Source organism: Psammomys obesus, unplaced genomic scaffold (genome assembly GCF_907164565.1).
Source record: "Psammomys obesus unplaced genomic scaffold, mPsaObe1.curated_primary_1811, whole genome shotgun sequence".
NCBI classification, from domain to species: domain Eukaryota; kingdom Metazoa; phylum Chordata; class Mammalia; order Rodentia; family Muridae; genus Psammomys; species Psammomys obesus.
In genome coordinates this window covers 44,617,842-44,637,125 of record NW_026585895.1, presented here as the reverse complement: position 1 = coordinate 44,637,125, position 19,284 = coordinate 44,617,842, and the positions used below count along the sequence as shown (strand labels likewise).

Here is a 19,284-nt window from a genome sequence, read left to right as displayed (position 1 = left end):
TTGGTTAATCACTATTTATTGATAGTGGTGTTAATGTTAAAATAATTAATATACAGTTGTATTAAATTTTATTTATGAAGAGTTTTATTGATTCTTTGAGGAATTTGTATGTGTGTACAAATGTTTTGATAATGTATCTGTCTCTTAGTCCCTCACCTCTAACTCCTCCCAAATCACCTCATCACAGCTCGCTTCCAGCTTCCTCTGCTCTTTTAGTAACCGAGTCCAGCTGGTGCTTCTGGTATGTGCATGGGTGTAGGACAACCTTCCCTGGGCAGCATCCCTGAAGAAAACTGTTTCTCTCTTTTCCACTAGCCATCAGCTGCCAATAGTTCCTCAATTAGGGGAGGCTTTGTGGAACCCTCCACCGTCTGTGTTGGAATTTTGACTGTCTTGACAATATTTTAAACATTAGAATAATCTTGCCTGAAGAAGCCCTGTTTCCTCTGCGGATTTTATGTGCATCATATCTGTACCTTCTGTGGCTACAGAGAAAAAGTCACTTTATTTTATTTATTTTTTTTTTTTTACGCATGCTAGAACTACAGGCCTCTGAAAAGTATTCTGCTACACACCCTAGGCCAAGTCTGCTCCACCCATTTATTATTATTCATTTTCTGATGGCTGATGGTTTTTCCTCTTGAGAATTAGAATTCAGTTGGAAGATACAGACTCTGTAACAGGCTGGAATAGGGAAAGGCAGCCGGGGAGAGGTAAGGAGGAGTGGGTAAGCACCAGCACTTGCTTGCCAAGCCAGGATTATGTGATTATGGCCGGAAGGAATGTCAATCAGGTCAGGGTCAGAGAGGTCACAGCAGGACTGGGGCTAAGACACGTTTATTGCAAGAAATCATCCTTTTTAAACCCTTATCAGAAACAGAATACAATGGTGTTTGCCAGGATAAAACACAATGTTCGTTGTCAGAATACAATGATGTATGCACTCAGGATTGATGTTTAAGACTAAAAATTCCTATATGCTTCACTGACTTCCAGGGAATGTAGAAATACACAGGTCGCCTACATGCTCCACTGTCTGAGGGAGTGACTCCATCTCTCAGGAACTCAAACGCACATGGTGCACCAGGATCCATGAACTCTAACCTGAAAAACCTATGACCCATGCCTCTCAAGGCAACTAGACCAACCCAACTTCATAATTCCCTGAAGGAGAGATCTCAGGTTTCCAAGACCTGGTTGTTCTAAAGTGAAGATGTTATTAATGCTGCTGAGAATCAAGATTCCAGGGTCAAAAGGACAGCAAGTAGGTTGGATATTGCTCCATCTTGCTTCTAACTACCATGCTTGGGATTGGCTTCCAGGAGACACTACACATGAGAAGCTGGTAGATCTCATGCCCCTGTTTCTGAAGCACATTGGTCCAGCCCTACATCTAGTCTGTGCTGTTAGGAAGGAACACTGAGGCTTTATCAGGAAGAAGCAGACTCAGCAGGAAAGGCAGACTCCCCCCAGGGATGGAGAAAGACTCTGAGGATAGTCAAAAATTCCAGGGGAGGTTTCAACTCAGAAAGTCTCTGATCTCTCCCTCATCTTCTCTCATGTGCACATACTTCCCTCTCTCCTTTATTATTTTCTTGTTTCTAGTTTGTCCTCACTTTTAGCCTGGCTAAACAACCTGGATGTCTTGAACATCCAGAGGAAGCTTTGATTTGATATTTATGAATTTTTTTGTAAAGTCTTTCATGAAAGTTGTGTACGAGAGGCTTCTGCTCCCGCATGTTCTCGATCCTTGCTTCCTTGTATTTGCCCTTCTCCTTTCCTGCTTGTCGGCACTTGGCTGTCCTTTCCAGGATCTTCTTGTGGTCTTTGTCCAGCATTAGCCTGGTGATAACCAGCTTGCTGGGGTGGATGCCCACGTGGGCAGTTGTGCCATTAGCTTTTCTCACTGTGCTTGTTCAGTATAGGTGGTATATTTCTTCTGTACACCCGAACCACTTTGCCAATCTGCTGGCCTTTGTAGTGTCCTCTGACAACCTGAACATCATACTTTCAAATGGGCATGGATCAAACATTATACTTCTGCCTCAGCTCTTTGGAAAGAGGAGGAGACATCATCTTCCTCCTAATGTGAAAAGGTACATTGAAATCCGTTTTACCGTTCTTGCTTCCGTCAGATGTCACAAAGGGACTGAACTTCATTTTGGCAGCTGAGATCTATTCATGAACTTTTCGATAGTCTGAAGCTGATACAAATCATCCATATCCAAGTTCCTAGAAAAGTGAAGATGTTATGACTATTCTCCTCCTTAGGGTTTGTATTGCTGCAATGAAACACCATGATCAAAAGCAAGCTTGGAAGAAAAGGGTGCATTTTGCTTACATGCCACACTGTAGTCCATCATTGAAGGAAACTGGAACAGGAACTCAGACAGGGCTGAAACCTGGAGGCAGGAGCTGATGCAGAGGCCATGAAGGGGTGCTGCTTACTGGCTTGCTCTTCATGGCTTGCACAACCTACTTTTTTATAGACTCAGGAGCACCATCCCAGGGATGACATCACCCACAACGGTCAATCACTAGTTAAGAAAATGCCCTAAAGGCTTGCCTACAGCTTAATCTTATGGAGGCATTTCTTTTTTTCTGTTTTAAAAGGTTTTGTTCTTTTTTAAAATTTAAAATTTATACATGGGTACAGTGTATTTTGATTATATCAACTTCTTCCTCTTTGCTTGCAACACCTTGCCAGAACACCTTAATCACATTTCCCTTCCAACTTCACGTCTTACATTCATTTATATAACCTATTGAATCCAGATAGTTTCCCCCATTTGTACACGGGTGTGGGTCATTTGTTGGGGAATGGGGAACTTACCAATTGTGGAGGCATTTTCTTAATTGAGGTTCCCTCCTCTTGGGTGACTTTAGCTTGCGTCGAGTTGACATTAAACTATCTAGCACAATTGTGTGTTAACAATGCTGAAGACCTGTTATGCAGAAAGATAAGTCACATCACTCTTAGCACCGTTACTTTCAATACGCAATATAAGTACAACAATAACCTCCACAGCTGATTCATCCCTCAGAATCATTTGAGGTCTCTGTTAATTTAGTTTCATTCTGCAGCTGGGTCTCTGAGAAGCTAAATGACTGAGCAAAGAAAGAGAGTTGAGGTAGACACCTGAGTGTGTGCACACAAAAGTGCATGCCTTGTCGCGCTACCGCTAGGTCAAGGTGAGCACCACCCCACAGGTCCTGATGAGTGACAGGGACAACTATCTTATCCTTTATGTTATCAAAGTCCAACTTTACACAAATGAAGTGGAAGGGTCACTACACACACCCTAAATCCCTGGGGATTAGGGGATTCTCTGAAAGTGAGATGTTCCATTTTAAAAGCAGCAAAGTACCAGAAACACAGAGGTCACCCCAGAAATCATCATTTTGTTAATTCCACCATGAGAAATTTGGGTAAAGCCAATATTTGATGAGCTCATCATTGTCCTAGTACTGAGAACCCTCATCTGGCTGACTCTTCCTTTATGAGTGACACACAGTTCAGAGCCTCCAAACAGATGCAGAGAATGAACCCACCAGGTCTGAGCAACATATCCAACATTGCACTCCAGCCGCTTAGGGGAAAATAAAGGTGTACCAAACACAGGTGAGCAGTCTCTCCCTCTCTCTGCTCTTTCTCCCCTCTCCCCATCTCATTCCCTCCTTCCTGCTCTCCAAGAATAAGACATTAGCACAGGCTGGGATTGCCTGCTTACCATCAAACAGAGTTAGAACTCCTCATTTTGAATTTTATATCACAGGTTAAAAAAAAAGCCCTTCCATTAATCTTGGGATTTCTATGCCTTAATAGTGGATAGTAGGTATGTTCATACATCTTAGAAATGGGGGGGAGGCTTGCAGGAAGTAAATAATTTACCAAAAATAAAAAAAGTAACTGAGTTAGAGTGAAATGTGTCATCTAACACATTTTGAGTCATAGTGAATCTCAGATTCCATTTTAATGAAAGCATACTCTACACTAGCATTTTGGATATATGACCTTATTGATCAACTATACAAATTATATAAATCATTGATCTATGGTAGAACTGAAGCTCAGAGAGTGTAAAAGAATGATCACATTGCAGGGTACAGCACAAACAGAAAACGAAGGATTTCTTAACTTACAAGACTCTAAAGCCGACATGCTCCTGGGTGAAGTTGGGAGCACTGTTGATGAGAACTTCTGTTTGTAAGATGCTAGTACATTTATAAAGCTATTTTAATCCACATCTGAGTGCTCTTCAATAAAAAAGAACAGATACTCTCCTTATAGCAAAATATCTGATTTCTAGCTGTGACCTACCTACGTAAAACATTATCTTTTCTGCCCCCCACACACAGACAGACACACTCTCTCAGGTCCACACAAGCATCTGCTTACTAATTTTCTAGTAAACGCACATCATCCAAGTATCTGATTCAAGTTTTACAAGCTTGTACATCTGATAGCTTTTCTATTTGAAAAGGCAAGAATAGGAATGCAGAGCTCAGAAAAGGTTTTCCCAGATGAAATCCAGTTCAAGCTCATCCAGGAGGGCAAAGGAACCAACTCTTCAGAGAGCTAAAGTACGAGATTCGTTCCCAACCACATCTCCCATTATCACTGTCCAGAATCTTCACCACAATCCATATCCACATGCCTGCCACAGTGGGACACAGCATATCTCTGTGGTGTTTGAGAAGACTAGAGCAAACAGATGGAAAGCTTAGTGGGAATCTCTATTCACGGCGACTATGTACTTTTAAGACTATCCCACTTTCTTTTTCACTTTAATGGAACTGAGGAACCTGAGAAGTTCCTGTGACACCCTGCTTCCGGGCTTCCCTGAGGACTCTCTGGGCTTTTTCTGTTGGGGAATATGCTCATCATCAGAGCAGCTCCACACACACATACTTACTTCCTTCCAGCCAGCCTGATTCACCTGCACCACTGTCCCCACAGCACTGGTGAGCATCCAGAAGCAGCATCACGTCATCTCACACACTGAGAACCTTACACAGATACACAGCTTCATGGCATTGGCTATGCTGGATGACTTCCTGTTGGCTGCAATGGCCTGTGAATGCTGTGCTGCCTTCTTTTACATTACAGCATAATCATGTGTCCTCCAAGCTACCTGCTGCAGGTGTCTACATGATGGCTCTGCTCCAACCTCCCAGCTTTTTCACCACCTCTGCCAATAGACTAATTTTCCTTCTGTGCCTCCATTCCACCCCATACTTTTTCTGTGATATACCTACCCCAACTCCTCAAGCCCTCCTGTTCAGACACCCATAACTTTCAAGTCACAATGCTAACTAAAGCCATTCTCCCAGACACGAGCTCTCTCCCCTGTGTCCTGGTCTCTGCGTCCACACCATGTGCACCCTCCTTGGGATCCCTTTTGATTTTGAAGAAGCACAAACTCTTCTCCACCTGTAGCTCTCACTTGAAGGTGGTGACTCTGTCCTATGTGACACTCTTTCTGATGTATTTCCAGCCACCATCTTCTGACTCTGCAGACTCTGGAATGGTTGCATTTGTGACACACACAATGAACACCCCTGTGTTCAATCCCTTTATTTACAGCCTGAGGAACAGGGACATGAAGGGAGTTTTGTGGTGACTCTTCGACTTGGGAAAATGCTGTGTTCACCAGAAAGTACTTTCTCCACCCTCCCCCTGCCACCCCAGACTAGACCTTTAAAATGCTTTCTAAATTAGACTCTTCAGCTAAAGTTTTTGAAGAGCTATAAAGTTTTTGAAGATGGATGCTATAGTGACCAGCAGGCTAACAGACTGAGCACTTGTAGTTTGATGGGATCAACTGTCAAAAGATGGAATGGATCCTGAGGAGAAAAAGTGGACAGCAATGGCTTCTGTGAGACTAAATTAATGGTTCTGGTGCTCAAACAGATTCAATCAGAGGTATGAAACCACCAAGGCACATCACCACAGCTTCAGCTCTAGATGGAAGTATGAATGGCAGCTCTGTCTATGACTAAGACTCAGTCTCACAAAGCAACAAGCAATACTGACAAATTCTACAATGGGTCAAGGGCTCAGAGTTCTAGGAACCATTTCCAGCTCAGCTTTCTTTAGAAGTAGCTCACTGATAGAGACTGTGTCTCATGTGCAAACAGCTGAGCCAAGAAGACTTGTTATTTACTGATGGAAGGAAGGAAGGAAGGAAGGAAGGAAGGAAGGAAGAAAGAAAGAAAGAAAGAAAGAAAGAAAGAAAGAAAGAAAGAAAGGACTAAAGAGAGAATAATTCTAATAAAGGAAGAAGCCAGGCGCAGTCAGAAGACCAGTTTGAATCGCCTGTCTGAAATGTGTATAAAGTTGTTAACATAGTGACAACTGCTTATGAGGATAGGTCTGTGATTCTTCAGCTTATAAATTCTGGTTTGTGTTACTGCCTGTACTATAACACACACTTATCATTGTGTGTGGGAGGGGGTGATCTGCTTGTATTCTGATGCTAATTACTGGCCCTCAAGATCTGGTTACTGCTCTATCCTTGTTGTGTAAACCTGCCTAAGACATTATTCCTGATTGGTTGATTAAAAGGCCTATATATGGGAAGGATGGAAGGAGATAGGCATGGCTGAGGTGCCCAGGCTTTGGGGGGACAAGAGAAACACAGGAAGGAGACAGGAAAATGGGAAGGGAGGAAGGAGGAAGCCATGATAGTTTAGCATGGACAAGGAACAATGTAAGAAGAAAGAGGCCAGGAGAAAGGACTCCAAGAATGGTGTGGAAAGCCTCAGATAAAAATTACCAGCAGGTATCTTGGGATTATGGATGGAAAGTAGCCCACATAGGAATGGATAAGGCAGATGGCATGGGATGGGGCTAGAAGATATGAAACAACATAGGTGAAATATCTGCCCAGCCCAAGGTAAATAAGGCAATTATAGAATCTAACGGGTGTCTGTGTCTTATTGATTGTGTTAGTTAAATAATACCACTGACATAATTATAGAGATAATAATAAACTTACATAGCCTGATACCATTGATTTCAACAATAATTGTGAATTTTTTTAATATGAAAAGTAGGAAAAAAATAAAATGATTACAGTCCCCCTGCTTAAAAAATAGCCACGGATATTATATAACATGACTTCTGACCTCATTATCATTATTTCTTCCTGAAAATCTTGGCTAAGATTACATCACAAGGTAAATACAATTTTAGAGCTATCTCTTTATTTTTCCAAAATGCTTCCATTGGGATACCTTTCGTCTGCATCCTCTTAGACTCTGGTGCTTACATTTTCCACCTACTTGTATCTATGATATTTTCAATGGCTCCCATTGGCTTTGGCTTTAATTTCTTACATTGTTAGTGAGGGAACATCTTTCTGGATCTGATCACCAGATTTAAAACTTCTCTTAGTGTGTGTTCATGTCATTGATCCATTGTCTTCGTAGCAATTTTACACTGAGCCAGGCAGGCTTTTTAACACCAATGAGTTCAGTATGTCCTTGTCTTTGTCTTAGCAAGTGTCACAGCTAGTTTTCATCTTCCCATGGTGTTTTATTAATTTATCTTAGTGCACAATGTTTTTTATTATGACACTTGTATGTACATGTGTCTCTGTACTTTCGCACATTCAGTTCTTGTCACCCACCTTTGTCACCTATCCTCCATTGCACAGGTTTGTTCCCTCCTAAATAATCCCCCTTCTGTTTGTGTGTGAATCTCGGTTCTCCATTGAAGAACAAGCATAAAACATTTGTCATTCTTTCTACCTCATTGCTCTCTCTTGTTGCCCCTTTTCATATGTGTGTTTTTGTGTGTTTGTGTGTATGTGTGTGTGTGGTAGTTTTTATGATGTTTGTGTTCATATCAGAAGGCCATGTTCTTTGTAATTACTTTTTCTGAAGCTTTGAAGAGAAACTCCTCCCCCATTCAAGATTCGTGAGAATAATCTATGTACTTTTGATCTCCTGGTGAAATCTATGGCTTTGCTATAAACAACCAGGAATTGCTATATTGTGAAGTCCCATGGTTGAAGCAGTCTTCTCTCTTTCTATAAATTATTCCCCCACTTATTGTAGTATGTGTTTGCTAACAATCAGAAGTGTTTTCTTTACAGGAGAACTTGAAATAGTATTATGAGATGCTGGCCATGCTCTAACTCATGATCTAACACATGATATGTGTTCACTTTCAGAAAATCATTACACTCTACATGTGCAGCTCTGTCCATTTTTTTAATGCAGCAACAAATACTCCCTAAATGGCTTACTCAGTGTGCCTAAAAATATCAAAAGGTCAATAATAAAAGAGTTGAAAAAAAATGACGTAAAAGTATTGACATAATTTGATTATTATTAAATGAATAAATTTTAAGAAATTATTACAAACATAAAAGTTCATATAATTAAACTTCCATTTACCAAGAAAACATATAATAATTTTATTTTTAAATTATTTAAACATGTGTGAATAAGATTAATAAAACCAAGAAAAACAGATAAAGGCATTTATAATGGGAGTTTTAGGAATTAAATTCATGTCCTTCATAACAAGAAAGATCCTGCTCAGCACAAATGATGACTATGATGATATCAACCTGAAGCCCAGGAGGAAAGCAAGAACAAAGGCTCTGTGTATTCCAGCCCTGGTCACTGTGAATGTTATCAGACTCATGGGACTACATCCCAGAGGAGACAGCTGGGCACTGGACAATTGCCCTACCTTGTCCAACTGGCATGCTAAGGATTGGGTCTCAGGAGACATTGCACTTGAAAACCACCGGCTTGTCTTGGCACTCATGCCTGAGAGGTTATTACAGACCTGAGACTTCAGGCACTGCATCTTCGAACAACACAGACACTGACTGCAGTCATGTTTTCTTGCGGTGACAGTGAGGCAGTGAATTCAACCACCTTGGTGGTTAAGGCACAATGTGAGACAGGAGGGATCTTCAGGTAAGACTGGGACACAGAGACAAGGAGGGAAAACAGAATCTACCTCCAACTTCATGGGACATGAATTCATTCACACACACACTATACGTAGACTCTGTATGCCTTTCTCTCCTTTCCTTCTTCCTTTTTGGCAACCATTTTCTTGATCTTCTGATCACCATGTGAGGGGCCTGGCATAATATGGCACTTCTAGGACCATCTCAGTCTTCAATTTTAATTTATATTAGTCAAAATACCTGCTATTCATGAGGTTCTTCTTGATCCAGCATTTAACTGGCAAATAATTGAAACATGTTCTATCCATTACCGGTGTATAATAATAGTATTTGGGCTGTGATATTTAAGTTATTTGGAAAGTTATGTGTTTTTTTCCATGTGTCAAAGTGAATGCTTTTCCATGGATTGTCCTGAGATTCATGACAGCTCAAAGATAAAGAGGGGATGGGTATTATGTCAATAATTTTCACTTAATATTGATCCTTCACAACCTACAAACCCAACCTTCAGACAGTAAAAAAAAAAAAAAAAAAAAAAAAAAGACACAATAGAAACAAACACCCTTTTTTATTAAAATTAGCTATTTACTAATTTTATTACTATTTTACGAATATTTTATGGGTACTTTCTTCTTGCCAGATTTATCCTAAATAATTTAAAGTTATTATCAAACTTAATTGCCCTAATAATCTATACTACAATATTATTTTCCCACTCAGGCAGATTTGTAAATAAAGTCAGAGATGGTAAATGAGATTCTCAATATCTCTACACAGAGGAAAGAGTAGGAAAATCCTGTCACACTGCAAGAGACTAAATACACATGGCATTTGCACCAACTGTCACTGAATAGTCTCTTCATTTGACGCTCCGCAGGGTTGAGCAGAAATGCTGAAGTTTCTCCTTTGGGTTATGTGCTATGATTCATGAAGAAACATCAGATGACCCCAGCATGTGGGTTTCTCAACAAACTTCTCAGGTAAAGTGTTTTATCTACCTTTTGTAGGTCATAAGAGCAAAATTCCAATCCAGTAAATAGTTCCTCACACTTACAAGGCATGTGAGGAACAGGGCTGGGAAGCTCACTAGCCTTGTGAGCCTCCTTCTCACCAGCGACTACTAATACTGGCAATGGCCCACACCAGAGAGCAGAAACACAGCTGTCTCAGTAACGACAGGCATTGTGGGAAAGTCCCACATGCAAAGAAAGAGTGATTCAGAGAGTAAAATAGCCAGCGAGGTCAGCTCGAGGATAAAGAGCCCAGAGAGGATGGCTTTCTGGTCCTAGAGTGAAAGATGTTGACGGTGAGGTTGAAGATGAAGTGAAAATGGTGCAGCATAATGATAACATGCTTTTCAGGGTCATGGCTGCACTACGGGGCTCATCAGAGCTAAAGTGGCCAAGCATGCCAGCATGTCTAAGTCTCAGCTAGCTCCTCTGCGAAGAAATCATTCTCTCTCTGTCTCCCTTAAAATACATGCAGAAAAGAAAAAAAAGACAGAGGGGGTGAGGGAGAAAGAAAGACAACTTTTTGTGCTGTCTGCTAAATTTTAGAAAAAAATCTTGGTTTTGTGAGGGTGGGGGTGTTATATTTTTTTCAAGACAGGGTTTCTGTATGTAGCCTTGGCTATCCTGGTCTCCTTTGTACACCAAGCTGGCCTCAAACTCACAGCAATCCACTTGCCTCTGCCTCCCTGACTGCTGGGATTAAAGGTGTGTGCCATCACACCCAGCTGAACTTGTAATTGTATGGGCCTATATAAAAGAGCCAAGATTAAAGAGGTATGAATTCCAGTTCAGGGGCTGGAGTGGTGGCTCAGCAGTTATGGGTGCTGGTTGCTCTTGCAAAGGACCCCATTCAGTTCCCAGCACTCACACAGCAACTCTCAACTGTTTGTGACTCCAGTTCCAGGGCATCCAATGCCCTTTTCTGGCCTCTATGGGCACCGGATATACACATGGCAGATCGTTCAGAGAGAGAGAGAGAATATGAGAAAAAAAAATCCAGTTTAAGTTTCATTCAGACACTCTTTGGGGAGAGCTTGCCATAGTATGGTGATGGAGAAGCCAACTGGCACCCCTTCTCAATGTTTCATATGACCACACATATTTACAAATGAAAAGTCACAAGCACTAGCCATTGTCAGTAGCCTCCGTAAGGAGCAAGAGGCTTTCAGGGTCTTTGGAAACTGTGGCCTTTTTAAAAGCCTAGTATTTAACTATAACTCCTTGCCAATTTATCTACCTTAGAAGGAAGCTAGAAACCAAACCATCATCTCCACCTTCCTACTTACCGGCTTCTCTGAGCACTCACAGCAACAGCCTCTCCTGCTCACACTCTTCTTGGGGATGTACCTGGTCACCCTGTTGGGGAACCTGTCCATCATCCTGGCCATTGTCTCTGACCAGCACCTCCACACACCCATGTACTTCTTCCTCGCCAACCTGTCCTTCATCGATACCTGCTTCACCAGCACCATTGTCCCCAAAATGCTGACCAGCATCCAAACCAAACATCACACCATCTCCCGCACCGCGTGCCTTCTGCAGATGTATTTCTTCATGACACTGGCCATGGCCGATGACTTCCTGTTGACCGTGATGGCCTATGATCGCTATGTGGCCATCTGCCTTCCTCTACACTACAACACTGTCATGTGTCCCCAAAGATGCCTGTCACTGGTGGCCACATCCTGGCTCTCCTCCAACCTCCTGGCCTTTCCGCTCACACTCCAGATGGCTCGGGCCTCTTTCTGTGCCTCCCGTTCCATTCCACACTTTTTTTGTGATCTTCTCCCACTCCTCAAGCTTGCCTGCTCAGACACCCACACCTTTCAGCTCACGATGTTTGCTGACGTTGTCCTCGCAGGTGTGGTCCCTCTCACCTGTATCCTGGTCTCCTATGGCCACATCGTGCACACCATCCTCAGGATCCCCTCTGCAGGTGGGAAGCGTAAGGTCTTTTCAACCTGCGGCTCACACCTGACAGTGGTCACTCTGTTCTACGGAACTGTCTTTCTGGTGTATTTCCAGCCATCATCCTCCTACTCTGCAGACACTGGAATGGTGGCATCGATTATTTACACAATGGTCACCCCCATGCTTAACCCTTTTATCTACAGCTTGAGGAACAAGGACATGAACAGAGCTTTGTGGAAACTGTTTGGCTTGGGGAAACACCGTAATCTGTAAATGGTACTTCAGAGTCAAAGCCCAGGTCTTTTATTGCAATTTTTGTTTAAGAACTCAAATTCAATGAAAAAAAAAAAAAAAAAAAAAAAAAAGATGCTCAGCATCTCAAAAACATTTAACGGGTGGAGAATGCCAGACATGGCAGGACTGGGCTAGGACTAATGAGTCAAGCATAGAGTTATGGCCTAGAGACAAGCGGCTGGGAATCCCTAAGGGACTTCAAGACAGAAATGACAGAAGACAAATGCAAACAGACAAGGAAGACATTATTATTCAGGATTAGTTAATGGCTTAACTAATAATGCCATCTGAACCTGAGCTCACTGAACATCAGGAAGATTTTTTTTCAGTGCTGGATTGAGAGGAAGAACATGGATGATCTGTGTTTGTTAATTGGCTTTACCAAAAAGAAACATTTTAATGACAGGGTGGGGTTTTGAAAGTAGGACCAAACACTGTCCGTGAAACTTGGGAATCTGCCTACCTCAGAGCCTAAGAGGTACCTGCCATCATGCTTGACAGTCACATCTTAAGTAGATGACTGTTGTGTCCTTGGCAAAGGCATTTGCTGGGTTGTTTGAGATCTTTGGAAAGGAGCCAGAAAACAGTTTATAAACACAGGTTTGGTCTTTTTTGCTTCAGTGTTCCAAAACAAGATCTTTCTTGATAACAAGGGTTGCCTGACACTATGTAGCTGAGGCTGCCCTCAAACTTAGGATCCTCCCGTTTTCGCCTCTTGAGTGCTGGAATTACAGGTATGTGCCACCACAAGCAAGGTAATAGAAGTGTCCGAATAAAAGTGGCTACCAGAGGCTCACACATTTGAATATCTTGCCACCAAGGAGTGGAGCTCTTTGGTAGGATTAAAAGGATTAGGAAGTATGTCTTTGTTTAAGAAAGTGTGTCTGCTTGTTGATCTTAGAGCCTGTGCTGTTGGTATTCTGTTCAGGAAGTTGTCTCCTGCGCCAAGTTCAAGGCTCTTCCCCACTTTTTGTTCTAACAGGTTTAGTGTGTCTGATTTTATACTGAGGTCTTTGATCCACTTGGACTTTAGTTTTGTTCAGGGTGATAAGTGTGGATCTATTTGCATTTTCTACATGTAGCTATCCAGTTAGACCAGCACCATTTGTTGAAGGTGCTATCTTTGGAGAGGCAGCCTTACCAGGCCACAGAGGAAGACTGTGCAGCCAGTCCTGATGAGACCTGATAGGCTAAGGTCAGATGGAAGGGGATTAGGGGAGAAGAGATAAGGAGGGCTGGATTGGGAGGGGAGGAGGAATGCGGCTACAGCTAGGATACAAAGTGAATAAATTGTAATACATTTAAAAATAAATTTTAAAAATCTCAAAAAAAAAAAAAAAAAAGAAAGAAAGAAAGTGTGTCTGGGATTTCAAGTTTGCAAAGCCCGTGCTTAGCCCACTCTTGCTCTCCCTTGGCCTGTGGATTAGGATACAGCTCCCGGTAACTGCTCCAGCACCGTGCATGCCACCATGCTCCCCTCCATAATGATAATGGACTAAGCCTTTGAAACCATAAGCCAACCCCCCATTAAATGCTTTCCTTTATAAGAGCCGTCATGGTCATGGTGTCTCTTGACATCAATAGAGCAGTAACTAAGACAACAATCTTGCTAAAGGAACTGCTGTACGGATTGAGATTGAAGACTGAAGTCAGGTGTAAAGTTTTGCTAAACTAGACAATTTTTGGTAAGTAGTAACTACTGTCCAGAATAATCAAACCAGAGGGTGGCAACAACCAAAAGCATGATGTCTGACAGTGTCTAGGACTGAAGACCAATCAGGAACTCAGACTACAGCTAAGAGATCACTTGATAAAAAAGAAACATGGACAGAAGGTAAAGGGATCAACTACACTAAGCCTCAGGGATCATTCCCAAGCATGACCTTGGAAGTAGTTCATTCAAAGAATTGGATGGAAAACATGTGTTGTTGTTGTTGTTGTTGTTGTTGTTGTTTTTTGTTTTTTTTTTTTTTACTGAGAAAAAGAGAGAAAAAATGATTCTAGAAATGGTAATGAGGTACCAGTAAAGAAGCCTATTCCCAATTCCCTTTGATGGGTCACATCAAAGGCTCTAACAGCATGGGATCATTACTTATCTAGGAAAGACTGATTTTTTTTCTCCATTTTCTACCTCTATTGTGTTTGCCTCTGTTGCAAAATAATGTGTGTGCATTATAGTAAGAATATAAAGCAGAAAATAGAAAAGTTAAAGTAATCATTCATCATTCCTCCATTTTAAGAAGAGTACTGCTCATGTTGTTAGCTTTCTGTTCTTTCTTTCTGGTTGTTTTTTGCTTTGCTTTGATGAAGAGAGTGCTGTAGAAACAATTCCCTGTGTGCTTTCCTGCTTGATCAGTAACTGCACTGGTTTCCCGACTTCACTGCATCTGATGATGGATCTGGCAAATATGGAAGATATATTACGGAATGTGGCTGATGCTTTCTTGAAAAAAAAAAAAAAACTTTAAAAAAGTAATCTCATTTTGTAAAGAATCAGGGAAAAGGTGAAAAGGTATAGTTATTCTACAGTGGATGGTAAAGCAACTGTTGAGTACCACTCAGGACTGGTTATGGCCTCCTTTTCTTCCACTAAAACCATCCGGGTTCTGGAAGAAGGAAGCTCACATAGCCACAGTCACAGGTGGGGGAAGGGGATCCGCTGAGAGTAAGATGTCTTTCGCTGGAGTTTGCAGTGAGGCAGGGGAGTACTAGTCCCTCTTAGAAGAGCCAAACAGTGTGAATTATTGAATTGCATCACAGTTAAAAGTATGTTAATATATGATATCCTCTCTGCCTTTGTTTCCCTGGTATTCCCACATAATTCTTTATTGCTTAGCTTTGTGAATAGTTACATCTAAAGCTTTCAGTTGCATCAGAAAGCTTTCAGAGGCATATCAGAATGCCTCCCGCTGTGCGGTCCCTTATGTTAATGGTATAATGAAAACATTCTGGGTGTGAAGTCCTTTAAAAAGTCAGCATTTTCCCATTGCAGGGGCACATTATTTTTTAGTAAAATAGCATGCCACACAGGAAGGAAATGGAGACTCTGTCATGGAACATGTTCATAGACCCACTTGAGTACGTCCTCACTTAAACTGAGATTACTACGAAAGACCAGTACAGTAACGTTACGGTGGCGACCTCCAAGCCAGCCAAGGCTGGATGTGAACTTCACAGACAACTCGAAGCAAAAAAGACCTTGACTGGAGGTGGTAAATCCTTCTAGACCAGAATTCACACTCACTTTGCGGTCTTTTGCTGCCTCCCACTTAAACTCCCCAAATCTGAAACGGCTACATTCTGTCTCACTTTTATGCATCTTACTCCCCGACCCCACCCTGTGCCACTTTTCATCCTTTTTCCAATGCTCTATCTTCCTATCCCATAGACACAGGTTCTTTGCTTTTAAATGTATTTTAATTAAAATAGAACTACACCCCTTCTCCTCTCCCTTTCCTCACTCTATCCCCTCCCATCTAGCCTCCCCAAAGCCCCTTCCATGTCCCCCACTGTCGAATTAATAGTGTCTTTTTTATTATTATTGTTACATACACACATATGTGTGATCACACACACACATACATACATACATATATATGGCCTGCTGGGTGTGTTTATACTGTTTGTATGTGTATGGCCTCAGGGATGACCACTTTGCATTAGACACACAACAAGTGGCTCATCCCTGGTACAGATTAATTCTCCTTTCCCAGCAGTCATTACAGACTGCAGTTCTTTGTCCAGGGATGAGACTCCGAGAAATTTTCCCCCTTCCACATTAGCATGTCTACTGGTATTGCCATTGTTCTTGTCTTGTTTATGCATCCATTTCTGGAAAAAAAAAAACTGCTTCACAGCAGACTTCCTGGTCTTCTGACTTGCAGTCTTGCTGCCCCTGATCTGCCATGTTCCCTGAGCCATAGATGCAGGAGCTGTGATGTACTCGACCTGTATCCGTTAGGACTGAGCTACTCGTGACCTGTTGAGCTGTAGTTCTCTGTTGTCCTCTTTATTTTCTGTAAAGAGAGGCTCCTTTGTGAGAAGTGTAGCTGTGCCCACCTGCGGGTATAAGGATAAGGTTTAGGGCGCGGTAAGGAATTGCGCTGATCTAACAAGGTAGCTAGCGTAGATTCTTTTCTAAGGGCCATGGCCTCACTAGCCGCAGGAAGCTGGCTAGGTTCCATTAGCAGGCATGATGATCTGAGTCAGCTTCCTGGGGATTAGAGAGCTGTTTGCTGCCACTGACACTTGCACCTTTATGCGTGTCTTGCCATGCTGGTAATTGAAGTGATTCGTAGGAGTGGCAGCTGAGTGTGACTTGTTTAATTGCTTCCCTCTCTTGGCGGCTTGCATAGTGCTTTCTGGAACCATAAGAGACTGACAGCAGAAAAAAGGTTTTCAGGTCAGATCCAGCCCGAATGATACAAGCCCTGTACCCTAACTATGTCATGGTGCTTTCAGCAGCAGAAGCCCACCATCAGCCCCTAAGAAGAAACCAAGGTCTACATAATCGATACTGTTTTGAAGTCACTTGGATGACCCTGAACAATCATTCTGAAGACAATCCTCTCTGCTGAGGAAAAGCACAAAGTCTTCCCTATTTGTGGATCTCACCGGACAGTGGTTACCCTCTTCTATGAAACCTTCTTCCTGATATATTTCCAGCCGTCATCCTCCTACTCCACAGATTGGAGGTGGTGGCCCCTGAGGTATATATATATGATGGTCACTCCTCTCTCTATAGGTTAAGCAACAAACACGTGAATGAGGCTTAGTGGAGACTACTTAGCTGGGGGAGAGAATTTAATCCAAGAGTGGGGGGGTCACAAAACTCTTATCAGGCAAAAAATTGGCTCCATGGAGTAAGCCTATCATGGTCACAGGGCAATACGACAAAATATTTTTAGGGGCAAGGATTGTTGGCAAGACTATTCGGGTATGTAGACCTTGGTGAAGCCACTGGACTTCAGAACCTAGTTCAACTTTGAATTAAAAGAAATGCATTTGTATGCATTGACGTAAAGACAGTGACTCTAGCACCATGAAGGAGAGCGTATGCACGGTGTAAAAAAAAAAAACAACCTAGTTACAGAAAGACTAAGCGCCCTGGAGTTAAAACTAAGACTTTGGCAGATGAATCGGTTTCTTCTTTGTTAATTATGATAATACTTTATTCTGCTCAGGGAATAGCTACATTAACACTTATATAATTAATGTCACACCACAAGAAAGTACCATGATTCATGAGATGTCTTAAGACACTATGCCAGAAGCATGTCTTTCAATGTTTTTAGGTTTTTTTCCAACTGTGGTACAATACAATTCTTTATATATGGGCCATCATGTGTAAATCGCCCAACTCAAAATAAATTTAAAGGTGCTCATATGTACAAAATGTATCCTCCCCTCAAGCCTTTTTTCTAAAGCTATTTTCCTTCTCTGATAATGTCTGTCTCTCCAGTCTTAGCCAAATTTCAAATCTGCAACACATGGATTTCTCAGCCTGCTGGGACATTTTTCAGGCTCGTGACCCACGTTGCCAAAATTGTTGGCAAGCTGTTAGTGATATACACTCCGAACAACTATCATGAGTTCTGGTTTTTATCTTCCATTTTTCTTTTTTGCACTTTTATTAGTTCCCTCAGATTGCTGTACAGTGTATTTTGATAATATATATTCACCTCTTCTCCCAGTTTCTCCCAGATCTACTCCCTTCCCTCCCACGCATTTTTGATCTTCTTCTCTTTCTAAATTCATCAACTCCAAAACTCTTGGGTGTGAGTCTATACCTTGGCACACGGTCAACAGATGAGCGGCCACACCCCTAAGGAAAACTGACTCTCCTCTGGCAGCTCTCAGTTGTCAGTAGCTCCAGTTAGGGGTGGGTACTTCGGGCCCACCTCCCCTCTCCATAGATTTTGAGTAGTATTTTCTGTCTGGACACCCTCATTATTCATTTATGGACTCATTATTGGTAACAAAAAAAAGATACCATTTCTTGTTTGAGTTACTTGAGTTTCATCTGTTCAGAAAAATTAACTTTCTCTTCTAACTTTTTAATTCATTCTCTGTTTCAGTGACCTGAATAGATCCATTTTAATTAAAAATTTTAACTTTTTGCTGGGCAGTGGTGGCACACGTCTTTAATCCCAGCACTTGGGAGGCAGAGGCAGGTAGATCTCTTGAGTTTGAGGCTAGCCTGATCTACAGATTAAGTGCCAGCACAGCCAGGGCTATACAGAGAAACCCTATCTCAATAAACCAAAAATATATAATAATAATAATAATAACAACAACAACAACAACAACTTGTCATTGTTAAAATTTTCCCAATCACTTCTTCCTCATGATTTTTTTTAATTATTAAGTTATTTATTTTCTTTACATCCCAGTTGCAGCTTCTTCTTCCTCATCTCTTTCCAGTCCCTCCCTCTCACCTCTCTCCCCTTCCATTCATCCCACCTTCCCTTCTCCTCAGAAATGGAGAACCCTCCCATGAATATCAACCAGCCTTGGGATATTAAGTTGCAGTAAGACTAGGAGCATCTTCTTCTATTGATGTGAGACAAAGCAGCCCAGTTAGGGGAAAGGGACCCAAAGTCAGGCAATGTGGTCAGAGGCAGGCCCTGCTCCCACTTCGGGAGTCCCACATGAAGACCCAGCTGCACAACTGTTACATATATGCAGAGGGCCAAGGTTCATCCCATGCATCTGGTTGGCCCTATGGGCTCAGCATAGTAGATTATATAGGTTTACTTGTGGTGTCCTTGACCCCTCTGACATAGAAAAGCTTTGCTTTATTTAGTTTTTTTACATTAAAAGTTTTAAATAAACATTCAACAAACCAGTAAACTTCGTTCTTGTGACTTCTGCCAATATAAAACATTTCTGGAGCTGGAGAAATGGGGTTAAGAGCACATGTTGCTGCAGCAGAGGTCCCAGGTTGAGTTTCAGCATGCACACACCATCTGCAAATCCAGTTCCAGGGAATCTGACACTCTCTTCTGGCCTCTGAAGGCACCAGCCACACCCGTAAAGACATCAATACATGCAGGCAAAACACTAACACCCATGAAATAAATAAAGTTTTTTTTAAAAAAAACTCTACGGTATTTCTAACCCCTAAGAAAATG

The 19,284-nt window shown here is 41.9% G+C and overlaps 1 protein-coding gene and 2 pseudogenes across 1 annotated transcript; 2 read left to right on the top strand and 1 right to left on the bottom strand.

Annotated features, from left to right (window-relative positions):
* Nucleotides 1-1,601: 1,601 nt before the first annotated feature.
* On the bottom strand, nt 1,602-2,160 carry LOC129671106 (60S ribosomal protein L26-like; annotated as a pseudogene).
* A 2,775-nt stretch (nt 2,161-4,935) lies between these two features.
* LOC129671105 (olfactory receptor-like protein OLF4) lies at nt 4,936-5,624 on the top strand (annotated as a pseudogene).
* Nucleotides 5,625-11,197: 5,573 nt separating this feature from the next.
* LOC129671645 (olfactory receptor 1G1-like) lies at nt 11,198-12,130 on the top strand. Its single transcript, XM_055600738.1, has one exon. The coding sequence runs from the start codon at nt 11,288-11,290 to the stop codon at nt 12,128-12,130; it is 843 nt and encodes a 280-aa protein (XP_055456713.1). The 5' UTR covers nt 11,198-11,287.
* Nucleotides 12,131-19,284: the final 7,154 nt, after the last annotated feature.

Bases quoted from the DNA above. Each gene is read 5' to 3' on its own strand.
- LOC129671645 (XM_055600738.1), top strand. From the start codon at position 11,288: ATGTACCTGGTCACCCTGTTGGGGAACCTGTCCATCATCCTGGCCATT.